The sequence below is a fragment of the Embiotoca jacksoni genome, unplaced genomic scaffold, assembly GCF_022577435.1.
Source record: "Embiotoca jacksoni isolate LCO1_2020_lvr unplaced genomic scaffold, fEmbJac1.0.p SCAF_8, whole genome shotgun sequence".
NCBI classification, from domain to species: domain Eukaryota; kingdom Metazoa; phylum Chordata; class Actinopteri; family Embiotocidae; genus Embiotoca; species Embiotoca jacksoni.
In genome coordinates this window covers 2,024,824-2,045,033 of record NW_027185436.1, presented here as the reverse complement: position 1 = coordinate 2,045,033, position 20,210 = coordinate 2,024,824, and the positions used below count along the sequence as shown (strand labels likewise).

General features: G+C 38.9%; 2 protein-coding genes across 2 annotated transcripts; both read left to right on the top strand.

Moving 5' to 3' along the window:
• The first annotated feature begins 1,670 nt into the window (after positions 1–1,670).
• Positions 1,671–4,449, top strand: LOC138191479 (nuclear factor 7, brain-like). The gene has a single exon (XM_069138327.1). The coding sequence runs from the start codon at positions 1,780–1,782 to the stop codon at positions 3,202–3,204; it is 1,425 nt and encodes a 474-aa protein (XP_068994428.1). The 5' UTR covers positions 1,671–1,779; the 3' UTR covers positions 3,205–4,449.
• Positions 4,450–14,418: 9,969 nt separating this feature from the next.
• LOC138191475 (nuclear factor 7, brain-like) lies at positions 14,419–17,221 on the top strand. The gene has a single exon (XM_069138319.1). The coding sequence runs from the start codon at positions 14,549–14,551 to the stop codon at positions 15,974–15,976; it is 1,428 nt and encodes a 475-aa protein (XP_068994420.1). The 5' UTR covers positions 14,419–14,548; the 3' UTR covers positions 15,977–17,221.
• The last annotated feature ends 2,989 nt before the right edge of the window (positions 17,222–20,210 follow it).

Here is a 20,210-nt window from a genome sequence, read left to right as displayed (position 1 = left end):
TTTTCCATTTATATAAATGCATGCGCAATATTTGTATACTTAAATAAACAATGCAGAGACAGTTATTTAGCAATATGTTAGGGAGTAGTTACATTTATACAGTCTTACAGTTACAACCGGCCCTTTGAGGGCAACCATAATGCTGATGTGGACCAGGGTGAAAACGAGTTTGACACCCGTGCCGTAGAGTAACAGCCTTGTTTTTATACAGGTTAGGTTTTAGAGTTACCTGGAAAACCCTGTAGATTTTGGATTTGGATTCTCCTTGACGAAGGAGATGACGAGCCTCCTTTAACCCTGAGGAGTTGGACCACGGTCACCTGTTGTTCCACGGAGGAGACCGTCAGTCAAATGAATGACTATAAACTCTCCTTCACTTGTCCAGATCTCCACAGTTACATATTCTTCTCATTGGATCATTGTGTATTAAAACTATCCATCCCATATTTGACTTGCCTGAATACTGAGATCATTTCTTACTTCCTCCCATGTTAGTCTGCTGATATCTAAGTGGTGGACTGCTGCTTTAACAACGATCTGGATTCTCTCTGTTTTAGATTTGACCTCCACTGTAACATTTACTACCTGCAATGAAAGTGAGGAGCTTCTTTAAGTCGACCATTATTTGACCCTCATTTGTCTGATCTGGGACTGCTGTGGGTTGTTTTGCTGCTTTACTTCTTCCATCAGTTCCTCCACTCTGCCTGACCCTCTTCACTGCCTCTGCATAGGTGATTTTAATACCGTGGTTAGTATACGCTGCTCACACAACGACACTGACACCTGCTGGCTGGTTACTGACACTGCTGCTTAATACTGGGATGAATAACACTGGACCTACATTTGACTTTTACTAAAACAGATCTTCCTTCTCCTAAAAACACAAAGAACACATTCAGAACATATAAAACTCCTTCTGTACTTACATTTGATCAAAACATGACTTATTCAATAAGCTGTGCACCACTTATTGTGCCACATGTAGCTGAAGTTTGAGTGAATCCCAACATTTAATCAAAGTGTAAATGAACACGTTCATGCTGACATGTCAGCACAACATGTTTCCTGTTACTGCTGCTGAAGATCAAATGTAGTAAAACTGGTTCCCTGTGAGCTTTGAGCAGCGTGTTGAAATGTTCACTGTTCACTGGAGGACTAAAGAACAAACCTCCACTTTGTTAGAGTTGGAAGTGATTTTAAGAACTGTCACAATTTAATGTTTTATTACGTTAAAAAGAAAGAAAATACATGAATATGTTAAGATGTGAGCATTTCATTCTGTTTGCCAACTTTACAACAAGGAAGTTGTTCTGTCCTCAAAGAAAAGTCCAACATGTCCCTCTGGAAGACGTCCTGACACCATCTGCTGGAGACACTTTACATTGCAGCTTTTCTGACTGCAGTAACAGGAAACATGTTAGCACAACATGTTTTTATTCTTTCTTTCTTTTTAACGTAATAAAACATGAAATTCTTACAGTTCTTAAAATCACTTTAAACTTTGTTCTTTAGTCCTCCAGTGAACAGGGAACATTTCAACACGCTGCTCAAAGCTCACAGGGAACCAGTTTTACTACATTTTATCTTCAACAGCAAATAGTTTAACACATGACGAGGTGAGAGACAATGAAAGTAGATTTTGACATTGTTGAAGAGAGCGGAGACGCCATTACAGGGTGTGAGATCTCTGCTGAACAACATTTATTTGGAGGAATTTAAGTGGAAAGTTGAAGAAACTGTAACTTGGTGAGTCCTGCTTTTAAAAGACTTCAATTACAAATGGCTGAGAGAGCTCTTTTAGAAAGTTTCCTGAGCTGCCATGTGTGTTCAGAGACTTTCAGAGATCCTGTGTCTCTGAGCTGCAGCCACAACTTCTGTTCAAGCTGCCTAAAGAAATTCTGGGAACAAGCTGGAAACAAAAACTGTCCAATTTGTAAAAGAAAATCTTCTAAAGAAGATCCTGGAGTGCATTTTACACTGAAGGAACTGGCTGACTTGTTTGCTGGGAGACAGAAATCTGGATCATCTGAGACAGAAAACGAACAGAAGAAGATGGAGGTGATGTGCAGAAAACACCAAGAAGAACCCAAATTGTTCTGTGAGGACGAGCAGAGAGCTGTGTGTCCTGTCTGTGAGTTTTCTCTCCACCAGACTCACAAAGTGGTTCCTGTAGAACAAGCAGTCAGTGATCTGAAGGAGCAGCTGAAATCTGACTTAAAGTCTCTGCAGGACAAGAAGGACAAATACAAACAAGTGGAGGAAACATACAATGAAATGAGTCAACACTCCAAGAAGCAGCTGTTGTCCACAGAGAGGCAGATCAGAGCAGAGTTCAACAAGATCCACCAGTTCCTGAAAGAGGAAGAGGAGTCCAGACTGGCAGCTCTGAGGGAGGAAGAGGAGCAGAAGGGGAAGACTATCAGCAGAGAGATGAAGAGGATTCAGGAGCAGATCTCCTCTCTGTCAGACAGTATCTGTGCTGTTGAAGAAGACCTGCAGAAACACAACGTGCCGTTCCTCAGCAGTTATAAAGCCACTCAGACCAGAGCCAGAGCCCAGAGCTCACTGTCAGATCCACAGCTGGTCTCAGGAGCGCTGATAGATGTGGCCAAACACCTGGGCAACCTGTCCTTCAGAGTCTGGGAGAAGATGAAGGAGAAGGTCCACTTCAGTCCTGTCATTCTGGACCCAAACACTGCAAACCGATGGCTCCATCTGTCTGATGATCTGACCAGTGTGAGACATGGAGACACAAACCAGCAGCTTCCTGACAATCCAGAGAGAAACACTAAATATGTCACTGTTCTGGGCTCTGAGGGTTTCAGCTCAGGGAAACACAGCTGGGAGGTGGAGGTGGGAGACCATCCTTTCTGGACTATAGGTTTAGTTAAAGAGTCAGTTGACAGGAAGGGAAAAAGAAGTGCTTTACCAAAATATGGAGTCTGGTGTTTATTGCATGACAGTGGAGAATACATTGATGTTGTGGGTAAGACTGTCAGAGTGAAGAAGAGTCTCCAGAGGATCAGAGTCCAGCTGGACTATGACATGGGGGAGGTGTCCTTCTACAACCCTGAAGACATGACTCACATCTGCACTCACAGAGACACTTTCACTGAGAAACTCTTCCCATATTTCTATATTGGAGAAGCTGGTGATGCCAAAACTTCTGATATCAAAGTCTGTCAGACTGAGATTTCTCTGTAATGTTCAAATGTCCAAATTCCTGAATTCTATTTTTTTTTGTGTTTCATTTTTTTTTTTACTCTAAACTCATCTTCAATCTTTCCAGTCAAACATTTTTGGTCTTGATGTCTTTTATTTTTTCTTTAAAGCAGATTTGATGTCCCTTCATTGATTTGTATCACGGTCTCTGTGTTCTGAAATACTGTCAACCATCCAACAAAGGTTTGATGTACAAAATTTAAAAGATGTAAAACCCAGAAATAGTTTTTAGTTGGAAAGTTAATCATTACTTTAGAAAAGTAGGCGTGTTAAAACTACTCCTTTCAGATCTGAAAAATCAAGTTAAACATCAGATAATCCAGAAAGATATCAAATCTATAAAGTGAAACTTTATTACATGTTCAGTTTAAAATCTCACTGAAACAAATTGACGTGGTTTTAATTATTAGCTGAGTTAGCAGCAACTAAACTCACCAGCTGCATCAAATACTTTGTTTCTGGTTGTGTCACATGTTTTTAGTCTTTAACACATTTTAATTGGATTATTTTCCTCTTTATTCTCAGAGTCTCAATGAATTAAAAAGCACCATGTGTCTTTTCATGATGTTATTTTGTTGTACAGCCGACTTGATTTGATGTCGAGGATCACAGAAATTGTTTCTCCAACTGTGTACCGTCTGAAATCAATCAGGTAAAATGGTTTTCATTCATTTTGTTGTTTTCATGGAACTTCAGTGCAACATGAAAACCTAAAGAGTTGTTCCCCCCAGAGATAACTCTTTGACAGACTTCAGTGATGAAGGGTTTCCTTGTTTGTTTTCCTTTCTTTTCTTTTTTAAATGGAGACTCCTGTTTTTTAATGATCATCTTACGTTTGATGGAATTCTCCAAAATGTTTGTCAAGTTGTAATATGACTCTGATCATGTTGTAATCTTCATGATGCTGCTTCCTTGTCTTATAACAAATGTCGTGTGTCCAGTGAGTTCTCACGTTGTGCTGCACAGTCGTGTTCTCATGTTACTTTCTCTGTTTTTTAAAACATTACAGAAGCTTTAATGTTGAAGTTGTTCTACTTCTTAAAAGAAAGATGAATTCAACACAAACTTTGTCTACAAAGTGATGAAACTGTTTCATATCAGCTGGACACAAACTTTACTGATCAAATGTTTAAATATTTCAGGTTATCAGCATCTTTGTTTTAGTAACACAACATTGTAAAGTAGAATATATCCTCTGTAATAAAATCTGTTTCAGTCTTTTCATCATTTCTGTTTTTGACTTTCTTTCATATTTTGATGAATGATTCCAGTTTTGGATCTTTGAACTTTATTCTTTTCAAACATGTGTTTTACAATAATTTAGTTTAGACTTGGTCTTCTTACAGCGCTGCTGAATTATGTGATATTTTATAGTTTATACAGAACAAGGTCAGTAATGTAAGTGAGAAATCTTAAGAAATGTGTGGAAACGGCAAAAGAAGACAACAAAGAAAAACTATTTCCGTGTTAAATTCATTTTGTTTCCAACTTGATCCATTTTTTAGGGACATAATTCTTCCATCTGCAGAATGTCTTCAACTCCACTGACTGTACAGTTTACACTCAGGATGTGATTGAATGGAGGGATTTTAATTCCTGTGATCACCACAAGATGGAGACAGAGATCTGTTTAGGCTGGTTATTTCAACACTGAATATTTTATTTCCACTTTCTGACCTTTTTAATATTAATGTTCACTGCAGAGGTTGATAAAAGTATTTACAGTTATTTATATGTATTTATATAAGTATAACACTGTTTCCTTATTGAATATTAATCATGTCTCTTGATGGGACACTTCATCAGAAACCTGTTTAAAAATTATTTACTTTTAATATTATCTGTCTTACATGAGTCCTTTCTGCTGACTTTCTGCTTTTCACCATCATCAAACCTCAGCTGTAAAACATACAGATGATTACTGAAAATAATACATGTTGAATTCTTGTCATCTTTTCTGTTCTTTCTTCTCTTCTCATTTATTTTACTGATATTGAAGAAAAACTCGTTGTTGTCGTTGTTTTCGATGATACGTGTTTTTTTTTAAAGCAGAACATCTTTTAGTGAGTCGGTCTTTAAGTGAGGAGCTAGTGTCTCACAACAAACCGGATCAGGACTGGACTCGGTCCAGAGGATCCTGGTCTCTGTGCAGCCTGGAGAGCTCCTGCATGTTCTCCATGGAGGAGGATCACTAAGCCCCGCCTCCAGGAAGTGGACTATGTTCAAGGGGCCGATGTCCAGCAGCCTTTCTTATCCTGAACAGGTTTTCATCCTGAACATCAACTTTAAATGTGATCCTGTGATCTGGATGTATTTAGTGTTCATGGCTCGACACACACGTTCTTGAAGGAAAACACCACACAACACGACAGGATGCTGCATTATCTCAGCCGTCATAACAACATTGCAGGAGCTCAATGAAACTCTCCAGGGCTTTGACAGAGAAAACTTTCTGACCCAGCGAATGGCTCTGATATGCAACCATTCAATCCAGAGTTCATGTCGGTTCCTCTCATATTCATCTCAAACTTCCTCTCAGTGTTGAATCTTAATTTAATAAGGTGTCTGACTGGCCTGTGCAGAGTCGTCATGTTTTCTTCCTCTCTGTCTGCTGACTTCACTCTCCTTTTTACACTGGGCCCCCTTTCCTGATTGGTCCATGGATTCAGAGTCTGTTACAACCTTTTCTGCAGCTGTTTTTGAGAAAACCCTAAACTTTGATAATATTAAACTGTTTTTTTAAGAATTAAAGAATACTTTTATACAGGTTCAATATCCATTTAAATTTAAACTGATATTTTCATCAGTGAATTTGAACAGACAAGGTAACATACAGATGGCATGATCATGTGTCCACATAGTTTTAGCAGTGTGTGTCTGTTCCATTATTCACACTGGTCAAAGTTATAATGCAGCGTGATTTTGTTTTGATTCATATTTGTAAATTATTCTGCTTATCTGCACTGATTCTGGCTTCTGTGGTCTGTTTCCTCTGCTTCTATGTTCATTTCTCTCCAGGGGATCAATAACATGACATGTTATCTTTAAATAAACCTGCAGAGACCTGCTTGAGATGCAGGAAGTAATTTACCACAAAGAGGATTTTCACTTTTTCTTTGATTCAAAGGTGTGTAATCAACCATGTCAAGTCTAAAGTTAAAGTTAAAGGTCAAACCAGCTGGTTACTGTTGGTCTTTGGCTCAGATCAGTGAGCAGTCTCCAAAGTTTGAAACCCAGCGCCCGCTGGCATGCTGGTATCATCTATACTATAAAAATGTACCAGTGACATCAGAGACAAAGAAACCCTCAAACCTCTGATGTTGAAATACAAAACTGCAATTTTCTCTTGCATCTTAAATGACATTTAATCTGAGGAGAGAACTTGGTACATGGGCTCACATTAGTTTTCAGTTACAGTCATTGGTGCACTGTACACATGCGTGTCATGCACACAAATATGACCACAGCTAACATCAAAACATCAACAACTCTGGTTGCATCAATACTCGAGAGCATAAACTCCTCTTTAAACTTCTGACCTCTGTGAAAGTACCGAGGAATTTACATCAAACTTTACTGCTCTTGATAAGATGATATAACCTAAAATCATAAAGGAGGGAAACATAATGCAGAACAGAACAGAGCAGCACTGTGAGCAGCAGAGAAACGTTAATAAAAGACTGCCCTCTACAGATAGCTGACTTCAATCACAAGTAAACGGTAGAAAGTTCACGTTTTCTCTTCATGATCAACAGGTAAGTGAATCGCTTTTGCTGGATAATTATGGCAACAAGTCACAATTACAGGATCATGAATGCTAAAACATGGCGGCACAATACGAGGAAAGTCATCAAGTTGGTGAATACACACAGTGATTTTAAAGTACTACTCAGTAATAAGATTTAAATGAAGTGACAAAGCTGCTGGTCAAACCAGACCAAGACAGATTGTACAGGTGAAACCTCTGAGTGCACTGATTTTATGAATGCTGCAATTTGTTGATTATCATCTCATCATTTCAATTTTAATTTAAAGATGTGTTATTTCTTCTTTTAAAAGCGACCTTACCTTCATTGCCGTGCAGAAACAGCAACACTGACGTCTTATAGACATGAGACCAAAGATGGATTTATGGACTTTTGGATGAAGAATTTCAAATTTATTGACGGAAAGCTGACGATGTACTAAATTGTGAGCTGTGAGGTGAACAGAAGAGTCCATGTTCAAGGTTCTCAGTTAACTCCACATGAAATGAGTTGCGGTGGGATCTCAGTGGTGAATCATGAACACTGGAAGTGAATGACGAGCCTTTCTTCACCTTCACCTTCCACCCTGAAAGTGCAGTCACAGGCACAGTGGACATGTGAAGCTTGGATTTCATGAAATCAAGAGAGGAACTGCAGCTCCCACCACAGAGGCTCTGAAAATACAATTTTCTGTGTAAAGACATTTTTTAAATATTGATTTGAAAATGAAAAACTGATCAGGTCATTTCTAAAATAGATGAATAATTTGAATTACTTGAAGTGAATCATGAATTTTGGGGGGAAATGGAAACAAGGTTGCTCCAAAATAAAAGCATCCCTTGGTCCATGTTAGTGCTCTTAAGGTGACGTGGAAGGTTTTACATGATGGGAGACACTGGCTGAGCTGCCTGCTGATTCAGCATTACTAAATGTGATTTTTATATGCAGCGCTGAATTAAAGGTGTATATGAGTAAAAATCTAATTTCCACATGCAAAGTCATTTATCATGTAGATACATAAACAAAATGGGAGAGTGTCAGGAGTCTGGTTTTTTCCTCCGTTTTGACCCCCATCACCTCTCCTCCTCCTGTGTCCCCTGTCTGCTTGTCTGTGGCCACGCCCCTCACCTCCCATGGCCACGCCCCTCACAGTTCCCAGCAGATGCAGCCACTCACCCCTGATCACCACCTGCAGGTGTGCTGCATCTCCCTGATCACCTCCCCGGGCTATATGTACCCTGCCCCTGCATTCCTTTGGTTGTCAGTTCATTTTTGTTAGCCACCCGTCCATCCTCCGTCTGTTCTCTGTCCTGTTCCCGTTCCCCCGGCTCCTGTTCCTCCTGCGGAGCTCCCTGTCAAAGTCACCAGTAGGTGGAGTTTCCCTCCCGACTCTGAGGATTATTGATAGTGATGGTGAGATGAAGCCTCATGAGGCATCGAACCACTTCAGCCAATTGGTTCGAGAAAGGGTTCATTTCTCAAAGCTTCATGTGCACACGAAACCACCTACTGGCCAAGTGTATAATCACAGGCAGCTGTATCTGAACCACATAATGTGATGCATTGCATTTTTGTGTCTGTTATGGCTGTTGGGAATGACTATGAATTACAAAAATGTATGACCAAATAATTTCTGTACATAAATTATCACATATGTGCATAATAAAATATTTTTTGAATGTATTCTGTGTGTAAATTTTCCCAAAATGGTAGTATCATATGATATGGCAGGTTGTGTAATCATGTTTTTCTGTCACTTTAGGAAAATGGCATGGGCTTAAGTAGGCAGAGGACAGTGGAAGTGCTTGTGGAACTAGGAAGAGGGGACTGAATATGCTTGTGTAACTTGGACAATGATGTACAGGACAGGGGACATTTTATTCATTTTTATTCAGAAATAACAGTTTCTCAACAGTTTTTGGTTTTGTGGATGTCCACATGTCAGAAGTAAGGCTAACAGCAGCCACCTTTTCCACTTTAGCCTTCTCCTTCTCCTTAGCTGACTCATACTTGGCCTCCACCATGGCCTTCAGAGCCTAAAGGAAAAAATATATAGTGCTGAACTGTGAGACACAATAAAGTACTCATTTTTTTCATGCATGCACCCATACATACCTGCCTTGTAGGGAGAACATAATTAGGATCCAGTTTGGACACAAATGCCCTGAATCCAACATCATCCACAATACTGAAGGGCTGTGTGTCCTTCACTATCATGGAGACGAGGGCTTCATCCAGCTCTTGTTTTCTGGTGGCTGGTTAAAAGAGAATAAATACAGTGTCTGTTACCTGTCTTTATTTGCACAATAAACAAAAGTGAACAGGGAAAAATTGTGATTGTGCATTTGTAATATTGTAATGACTTACCTTGGCTGGGTGAAGCTCCAGTTTCCTCCTTATTCTCATGCAAGGCACGGTAACGCCTCAGCATGGATGAGGTGTTGTTATTGTACCCCAACTCCTTGGAGCACAATAAACACCTCACCTTTGAATAAAATAAGAAACTGTGAAAAATACAGTTCTTGATTAGCAAACCTAATGTGTCTGAAATAGAGTTAGATTTAGCTTATTAGGAGTTATCAAATCAAAGTGTTCCCACACAGGGGAAATCCTCCTCTTCCCAGCTGGCTCCATCTTATCACCTATCTCTCTCTCTAACTTCTCCAAACTATCTCTCTCTCTAAACTCTCCAAACTATCCAAACTATCCAAACTCTCAACTGACCTCAACTCTCCACCAACAACCCACATTTTGAATGGAGCCTGAGGGGTTTATATTGCTGTCAAACCTCCCGGCAAAATCTGAACCACTTCCCGAAGCAGTCACGTGGTACAGCCGGGCAGCGAGGCTTCGGACGTCATCATTTTTGGCTCCTCCCCTAAATGAAGCCAGCCTCGACACGCATCGAGGACACGCCCCCTCCGTTACTCGACACACGCTTCTTAGCGTCGGCACATCTCGTCACATCACTCATTATTGACGCCGTTGCTTCCGCTGGTCTGCCGGCTGCCCTGCCTGCCGTGTCTCCCCGGATCTGTCGGTCGAGTTGCCCTCCCGACTGGAAGCAAGTGGACACGATAGGTGCCACCTTTTGGTTTGTTTGTTTTTGTTTGTCACAATAAAGACTGTATTTTGGAACCGATACCCGAGTCTGTGAGCTTGCATTTCGGTCCTGGAAAAACACCCACCACATGACAGAGTTTATTTTCTTGAATTTCACTGCTTCTTATAAATGCATTAACGCTGGTTTGCTGTAAAGAATCAAAAAGGTTTTATTGTCGATTGCGAGGCCAAGGCACATGCATGAAGCACGTTATGAATTTTACTGAAGAAAACATGTTCAACTAAAAATAATAAAAAGATATATGTGTTATGAAATGTTTAGTTGCAGCCCTTCATTATACACAAACTTTTAAAATCAGGACACACATGGAAAATAGAGCCTTTGTCTTATGTATATCTGAATAAAAGACCATGAACATGTGGATGTATATTGTTTTTTAAGACAATATTTGCACATGAGACTATTTAATCATTAGAATTCAAACAGATTGAGATCTTAAAAAGATCTTAAATAACCAAAATGCCTCGTGAGATGGACACTTGTTTCGCCAGATTTCCTGGACGAGCCATTTTTTCTTTACTGTGAACATGGTATCAATAATTTGTCTCCCTCTGAAACATGAACATCAACTGCCAAATTTGATATTGATATTTGGTACAATTATGTGTCATCTACTTCCATTTAACGTGGCGGTGTCGGATGACTGTTGGCTCATGGTTAGGTAACTATGGTTACCTGCAGTTTCATTCACCTTGCACACTTATTTGTAAGGCTGTTAACTGATGACCAGCAGACACCCGCCAGCACAACATGCTCAAGGTTACAACACAGAAAAAAGGTATTGTCCAATTTATGAGATGATAAAATACTGAATAAAAACCTTCAGTAGTAAATACTTGAACATGTGTCTGCATACTGACACGATTCATCATCATATTAATACCATAAAGGCTTTCTTTACTAAAAGGTCGGGGAGAACTCAAACACTACCGGTGTGCTAATGTAGCCGCAGGAGCCGGACTCAAGGCCTCTGAACCACATCAATATTACAGAGCACACAATCAAATATTCATCTATCGGCCCTCCTCTGTTTCTCTTTCTCTGAAGCAAGCCTGTAAAACACTGGAGACACGTCTAAAACAGTTTCAGTTCACATCTGCTGTGCGACCTGAACCCCGAGTGGAGAGGAGCTGCTGTGTTTCAGGGAGTGAGCGCTTGATTAGAGGTCAAAGACACAACAAGGACACAATAACAGAGACAAGGCAGCCAGGTTGGGCTGTTCCAACTCGCTCATGTAAGATGTCGTCCATCTTAACTGCAGATTCTAACCTGCATACAGTCACACAGTGAAACAACGTGAGGCAAACAGTTTCTGATACATATGATTTAAAAGTTTAGTACATGTTTACATTTACAAACACTCAGTTGCATTATGTGGACGTAGTTTCTCTTTGTTCAGCTCCACGAGGGGCAACAAAGGTGACATTTCTCCAACAGGATGTTGAGTATGTTCAGCATCAGTCAGTTTGTTTCATTCAATTCTTTTGTTCTTGTGAAAGTAGTTTTTCAATTCTGTTGAAAATACTTGTTTTACACACATATACTGTATATGATGTTCTGGGAAGTACTCAGTAAAGATATTCATGGTTTTACAAGCAAATTTTATGCCTGATCATGTTTGGAAAAACAATTCGATTATATATTAACAGGGTCTGATTCGCTACAACCCATAAAAATGGTTAATACAGCATTTAGTGTTGAGAGATTTTGCTAAATATTTGAGGTCAAATTCACATTTTGTTTTGTGGGAAGTTTTGATCATATTCAGTAATTTACACTATTTTGAAAAATGACAAAAGCAGAAAATATGAGGAAGAACATGTATTTATGTGTTTATTATGATGCATCAGTGAGTGTTGAAGTCTAACAGGCAGCTGCAGGATGACAAAAGACGTCAGGCAAAGTCCAAAGATCAGACAGAGTTATTATAATCAACAATAAGAAGTAGAGAATTATGAGATATTTGATCAGGCTGTTTTTGATCAGTTTTAAACATTACGTGTGTAATTTAGAAAAAGGTTGTGTATGTTACTAGAAAATTAAAATGGAAGTGAATTAACATTGAAATGCTTCTAAGTCTGTTTCAAACTGAGATGTTGAAATACAAAATAATCACATCCTCACAAGAACAATTAAAACATGTTCTTTCATATCATACAGAACATTTTTAAAGGTAAAAGTTTGGTTTAGATCTTCAAACAGGTTCTCTGTCTGTGACAAAGTACATGAACCACTCTGATAGAGTAAACATGAGACTTCAGGGGGATAAACATTATATGTTCATCTGACTGTCTGAGAATTCATTTCTCACGCTGGTCAGATCATCAGAGGGAAACAAGGCTGTTCAGTTTGTGTTGGAGTCTTCAGGCCACATCTTGTTCTGTAGGAAGGTAATAAAAGTTGATATCAGATAGTTTGCTGTCAATGATTAACCAATGAAGTATGTAGATGAAACACATGTTCTTAGCAGCTCACAATTATGTGTTGTACAATACAATATTTGTATATAGTTCTGTCCCTCAACTGAGACAAAAAACAAAACAAAGTTAATTTAATAACTTTTGTTTGATGACATTTGTCTTTGTTATTCACTGTAAAAGTTTGATCTTTGATAGAGTAATGTGGGTTTCTCAACCTTAAATTAAATGGATTTATGTTATAATAACTGAGAAATGTGCATTTTTCCATTTATATAAATGCATGCGCAATATTTGTATACTTAAATAAACAATGCAGAGACAGTTATTTAGCAATATGTTAGGGAGTAGTTACATTTATACAGTCTTACAGTTACAACCGGCCCTTTGAGGGCAACCATAATGCTGATGTGGACCAGGGTGAAAACGAGTTTGACACCCGTGCCGTAGAGTAACAGCCTTGTTTTTATACAGGTTAGGTTTTAGAGTTACCTGGAAAACCCTGTAGATTTTGGATTTGGATTCTCCTTGACGAAGGAGATGACGAGCCTCCTTTAACCCTGAGGAGTTGGACCACGATCACCTGTTGTTCCACGGAGGAGACCGTCAGTCAAATGAATGACTATAAACTCTCCTTCACTTGTCCAGATCTCCACAGTTACATATTCTTCTCATTGGATCATTGTGTATTAAAACTATCCATCCCATATTTGACTTGCCTGAATACTGAGATCATTTCTTACTTCCTCCCATGTTAGTCTGCTGATATCTAAGTGGTGGACTGCTGCTTTAACAATGATCTGGATTCTCTCTGTTTTAGATTTGACCTCCACTGTAACATTTACTACCTGCAATGAAAGTGAGGAGCTTCTTTAAGTCGACCATTATTTGACCCTCATTTGTCTGATCTGGGACTGCTGTGGGTTGTTTTGCTGCTTTACTTCTTCCATCAGTTCCTCCACTCTGCCTGACCCTCTTCACTGCCTCTGCATAGGTGATTTTAATACCGTGGTTAGTATACGCTGCTCACACAACGACACTGACACCTGCTGGCTGGTTACTGACACTGCTGCTTAATACTGGGATGAATAACACTGGACCTACATTTGACTTTTACTAAAACAGATCTTCCTTCTCCTAAAAACACAAAGAACACATTCAGAACATATAAAACTCCTTCTGTACTTACATTTGATCAAAACATGACTTGTTCAATAAGCTGTGCACCACTTATTGTGCCACATGTAGCTGAAGTTTGAGTGAATCCCAACATTTAATCAAAGTGTAAATGAACACGTTCATGCTGACATGTCAGCACAACATGTTTCCTGTTACTGCTGCTGAAGATCAAATGTAGTAAAACTGGTTCCCTGTGAGCTTTGAGCAGCGTGTTGAAATGTTCACTGTTCACTGGAGGACTAAAGAACAAACCTCCACTTTGTTAGAGTTGGAAGTGATTTTAAGAACTGTCACAATTTAATGTTTTATTACGTTAAAAAGAAAGAAAATACATGAATATATTAAGATGTGAGCATTTCATTCTGTTTGCCAACTTTACAACAAGGAAGTTGTTCTGTACTCAAAGAAAAGTCCAACATGTCCCTCTGGAAGACGTCCTGACACCATCTGCTGGAGACACTTTACATTGCAGCTTTTCTGACTGCAGTAACAGGAAACATGTTAGCACAACATGTTTTTATTCTTTCTTTCTTTTTAACGTAATAAAACATTAAATTCTTACAGTTCTTAAAATCACTTTAAACTTTGTTTGTTCTTTAGTCCTCCAGTGAACATTTCAACACGCTGCTCAAAGCTCACAGGGAACCAGTTTTACTACATTTTATCTTCAACAGCAAATAGTTTAACACATGACGAGGTGAGAGACAATGAAAGTAGATTTTGACATTGTTGAAGAGAGCCGAGACGCCATTACAGGGTGTGAGATCTCTGCTGAACAACATTTATTTGGAGGAATTTAAGTGGAAAGTTGAAGAAACTGTAACTTGGTGAGTCCTGCTTTTAAAAGACTTCAATTACAAATGGCTGAGAGATCTCTTTTAGAAAGTTTCCTGAGCTGCCATGTGTGTTCAGAGACTTTCAGAGATCCTGTGTCTCTGAGCTGCAGCCACAACTTCTGTTCAAGCTGCCTAAAGAAATTCTGGGAACAAGCTGGAAACAAAAACTGTCCAATTTGTAAAAGAAAATCTTCTAAAGATCCTCTAGTGAATTTTACACTGAAGGAACTGGCTGACTCGTTTGCTGAGAGACAGAGGACCAGTTCACCTGAGATGGCAAAAGAAAAGGAGAAAGAGAAGGAGGAGGTGCTGTGTGATAAACATCCAGAAATCCCTTCCTTGTTCTGTGAGGACGAGCAGAGAGCTGTGTGTCCTGTCTGTGAGTTTTCTCTCCATCAGACTCACAAAGTGGTTCCTGTAGAACAAGCAGTCAGTGATCTGAAGGAGCAGCTGAAATCTGACTTAAAGTCTCTGCAGGACAAGAAGGACAAATACAAACAAGTGGAGGAAACATACAATGAAATGAGTGAACACTCCAAGAAGCAGCTGTTGTCCACAGAGAGGCAGATCAGAGCAGAGTTCAACAAGATCCACCAGTTCCTGAAAGAGGAAGAGGAGTCCAGACTGGCAGCTCTGAGGGAGGAAGAGGAGCAGAAGGGGAAGACTATCAGCAGAGAGATGAAGAGGATTCAGGAGCAGATCTCCTCTCTGTCAGACAGTATCTGTGCTGTTGAAGAAGACCTGCAGAAACACAACGTGCCGTTCCTCAGCAGTTATAAAGCCACTCAGACCAGAGCCAGAGCCCAGAGCTCACTGTCAGATCCACAGCTGGTCTCAGGAGCGCTGATAGATGTGGCCAAACACCTGGGCAACCTGTCCTTCAGAGTCTGGGAGAAGATGAAGGAGAAGGTCCACTTCAGTCCTGTCATTCTGGACCCAAACACTGCAAACCGATGGCTCCATCTGTCTGATGATCTGACCAGTGTGAGACATGGAGACACAAACCAGCAGCTTCCTGACAATCCAGAGAGAAACACTAAATATGTCACTGTTCTGGGCTCTGAGGGTTTCAGCTCAGGGAAACACAGCTGGGAGGTGGAGGTGGGAGACCATCCTTTCTGGACTATAGGTTTAGTTAAAGAGTCAGTTGACAGGAAGGGAAAAAGAAGTGCTTTACCAAAATATGGAGTCTGGTGTTTATTGCATGACAGTGGAGAATACATTGATGTTGTGGGTAAGACTGTCAGAGTGAAGAAGAGTCTCCAGAGGATCAGAGTCCAGCTGGACTATGACATGGGGGAGGTGTCCTTCTACAACCCTGAAGACATGACTCACATCTGCACTCACAGAGACACTTTCACTGAGAAACTCTTCCCATATTTCTATATTGGAGAAGCTGGTGATGCCAAAACTTCTGATATCAAAGTCTGTCAGACTGAGATTTCTCTGTAATGTTCAAATGTCCAAATTCCTGAATTCTATTTTTTTTTGTGTTTCATTTTTTTTTTTACTCTAAACTCATCTTCAATCTTTACAGTCAAACATTTTTGGTCTTGATGTCTTTTATTTTTTCTTTAAAGCAGATTTGATGTCCCTTCATTGATTTGTATCACGGTCTCTGTGTTCTGAAATACTGTCAACCATCCAACAAAGGTTTGATGTACAAAATTTAAAAGATGTAAAACCCAGAAATAGTTTTTAGTTGGAAAGTTAATCATTACTTTAGAAAAGTAGGCGTGTTAAAACTACTCCTTTCAGATCTGAAAAATCAAGTTAAACATCAGATAATCCAGAAAGATATCAAATCTATAAAGTGAAACTTTATTACATGTTCAGTTTAAAATCTCACTGAAACAAATTGACGTGGTTTTAATTATTAGCTGAGTTAGCAGCAACTAAACTCACCAGCTGCATCAAATACTTTGTTTCTGGTTGTGTCACATGTTTTTAGTCTTTAACACATTTTAATTGGATTATTTTCCTCTTTATTCTCAGAGTCTCAATGAATTAAAAAGCACCATGTGTCTTTTCATGATGTTATTTTGTTGTACAGCCGACTTGATTTGATGTCGAGGATCACAGAAATTGTTTCTCCAACTGTGTACCGTCTGAAATCAATCAGGTAAAATGGTTTTCATTCATTTTGTTGTTTTCATGGAACTTCAGTGCAACATGAAAACCTAAAGAGTTGTTCCCCCCAGAGATAACTCTTTGACAGACTTCAGTGATGAAGGGTTTCCTTGTTTGTTTTCCTTTCTTTTCTTTTTTAAATGGAGACTCCTGTTTTTTAATGATCATCTTACGTTTGATGGAATTCTCCAAAATGTTTGTCAAGTTGTAATATGACTCTGATCATGTTGTAATCTTCATGATGCTGCTTCCTTGTCTTATAACAAATGTCGTGTGTCCAGTGAGTTCTCACGTTGTGCTGCACAGTCGTGTTCTCATGTTACTTTCTCTGTTTTTTAAAACATTACAGAAGCTTTAATGTTGAAGTTGTTCTACTTCTTAAAAGAAAGATGAATTCAACACAAACTTTGTCTACAAAGTGATGAAACTGTTTCATATCAGCTGGACACAAACTTTACTGATCAAATGTTTAAATATTTCAGGTTATCAGCATCTTTGTTTTAGTAACACAACATTGTAAAGTAGAATATATCCTCTGTAATAAAATCTGTTTCAGTCTTTTCATCATTTCTGTTTTTGACTTTCTTTCATATTTTGATGAATGATTCCAGTTTTGGATCTTTGAACTTTATTCTTTTCAAACATGTGTTTTACAATAATTTAGTTTAGACTTGGTCTTCTTACAGCGCTGCTGAATTATGTGATATTTTATAGTTTATACAGAACAAGGTCAGTAATGTAAGTGAGAAATCTTAAGAAATGTGTGGAAACGGCAAAAGAAGACAACAAAGAAAAACTATTTCCGTGTTAAATTCATTTTGTTTCCAACTTGATCCATTTTTTAGGGACATAATTCTTCCATCTGCAGAATGTCTTCAACTCCACTGACTGTACAGTTTACACTCAGGATGTGATTGAATGGAGGGATTTTAATTCCTGTGATCACCACAAGATGGAGACAGAGATCTGTTTAGGCTGGTTATTTCAACACTGAATATTTTATTTCCACTTTCTGACCTTTTTAATATTAATGTTCACTGCAGAGGTTGATAAAAGTATTTACAGTTATTTATATGTATTTATATAAGTATAACACTGTTTCCTTATTGAATATTAATCATGTCTCTTGATGGGACACTTCATCAGAAACCTGTTTAAAAATTATTTACTTTTAATATTATCTGTCTTACATGAGTCCTTTCTGCTGACTTTCTGCTTTTCACCATCATCAAACCTCAGCTGTAAAACATACAGACGATTATTGAAAATAATACATGTTGAATTCTTGTCATCTTTTCTGTTCTTTCTTCTCTTCTTCTCATTTATTTTACTGATATTGAAGAAAAACTCGTTGTTGTCGTTGTTTTCGATGATACGTGTTTTTTTAAAGCAGAACATCTTTTAGTGAGTCGGTCTTTAAGTGAGGAGCTAGTGTCTCACAACAAACCGGATCAGGACTGGACTCGGTCCAGAGGATCCTGGTCTCTGTGCAGCCTGGAGAGCTCCTGCATGTTCTCCATGGAGGAGGATCATTAAGCCCCGCCTCCAGGAAGTGGACTTTGTTCAAGGGGCCGATGTCCAGCAGCCTTTCTTATCCTGAACAGGTTTTCATCCTGAACATCAACTTTAAATGTGATCCTGTGATCTGGATGTATTTAGTGTTCATGGCTCGACACACACGTTCTTGAAGGAAAACACCACACAACACGACAGGATGCTGCATTATCTCAGCCGTCATAACAACATTGCAGGAGCTCAATGAAACTCTCCAGGGCTTTGACAGAGAAAACTTTCTGACCCAGCGAATGGCTCTGATATGCAACCATTCAATCCAGAGTTCATGTCGGTTCCTCTCATATTCATCTCAAACTTCCTCTCAGTGTTGAATCTTAATTTAATAAGGTGTCTGACTGGCCTGTGCAGAGTCGTCATGTTTTCTTCCTCTCTGTCAGCTGACTTCACTCTCCTTTTTACACTGGGCCCCCTTTCCTGATTGGTCCATGGATTCAGAGTCTGTTACAACCTTTTTTGCAGCTGTTTTTGAGAAAACCCTAAACTTTGATAATATTAAACTGTTTTTTTTAAGAATTTAAGAATACTTTTATACAGGTTCAATATCCATTTAAATTTTAATTGATATTTTCATTAGTGAATATGAACAGACAAGGTAACATACAGATGGCATGATCAGGTGTCCACATAGTTTTAGCAGTGTGTGTCTGTTCCATTATTCACACTGGTCAAAGTTATAATGCAGCGTGATTTTGTTTTGATTCATATTTGTAAATTATTTTGCTTATCTGCACTGATTCTGGCTTCTGTGGTCTGTTTCCTCTGCTTCTATATTCATTTCTCTCCAAGGGATCAATAACATGACATGTTATCTTTAAATAAACCTGCAGAGACCTGCTTGAGATGCAGGAAGTAATTTACCACAAAGAGGATTTTCACTTTTTCTTTGATTCAAAGGTGTGTAATCAACCATGTCAAGTCTAAAGTTAAAGTTAAAGGTCAAACCAGCTGGTTACTGTTGGTCTTTGGCTCAGATCAGTGAGCAGTCTCCAAAGTTTGAAACCCAGCACCCGCTGGCATGCTGGTATCATCTATACTATAAAAATGTACCAGTGACATCAGAGACAAAGAAACCCTCAAACCTCTGATGTTGAAATACAAAACTGCAATTTTCTCTTGCATCTTAAATGACATTTAATCTGAGGAGAGAACTTGGTACATGGGCTCACATTAGTTTTCAGTTACAGTCATTGGTGCACTGTACACATGCGTGTCATGCACACAAATATGACCACAGCTAACATCAAAACATCAACAACTCTGGTTGCATCAATACTCGAGAGCATAAACTCCTCTTTAAACTTCTGACCTCTGTGAAAGTACCGAGGAATTTACATCAAACTTTACTGCTATTGATAAGATGATATAACCTAAAATCATAAAGGAGGGAAACATAATGCAGAACAGAACAGAGCAGCACTGTGAGCAGCAGAGAAACGTTAATCAAAGACTGCCCTCTACAGATAGCTGACTTCAATCACAAGTAAATGGTAGAAAGTTCTCGTTTTCTCTTCATGATCAACAGGTAAGTGAATCACTTTTGCTGGATAATTATGGCCACAAGTCACAATTACAGGATCATGAATGCTAAAACATGGCGGCACAATACGAGGAAAGTCATCAAGTTGGTGAATACACACAGTGATTTTAAAGTACTACTCAGTAATAAGATTTAAATGAAGTGACAAAGCTGCTGGTCAAACCAGACCAAGACAGATTGTACAGGTGAAACCTCTGAGTGCACTGATTTTATGAATGCTGCAATTTGTTGATTATCATCTCATCATTTCAATTTTAATTTAAAGATGTGTTATTTCTTCTTTTAAAAGCGACCTTACCTTCATTGCCGTGCAGAAACAGCAACACTGACGTCTTATAGACATGAGACCAAAGATGGATTTATGGACTTTTGGATGAAGAATTTCAAATTTATTGACGGAAAGCTGACGATGTACTAAATTGTGAGCTGTGAGGTGAACAGAAG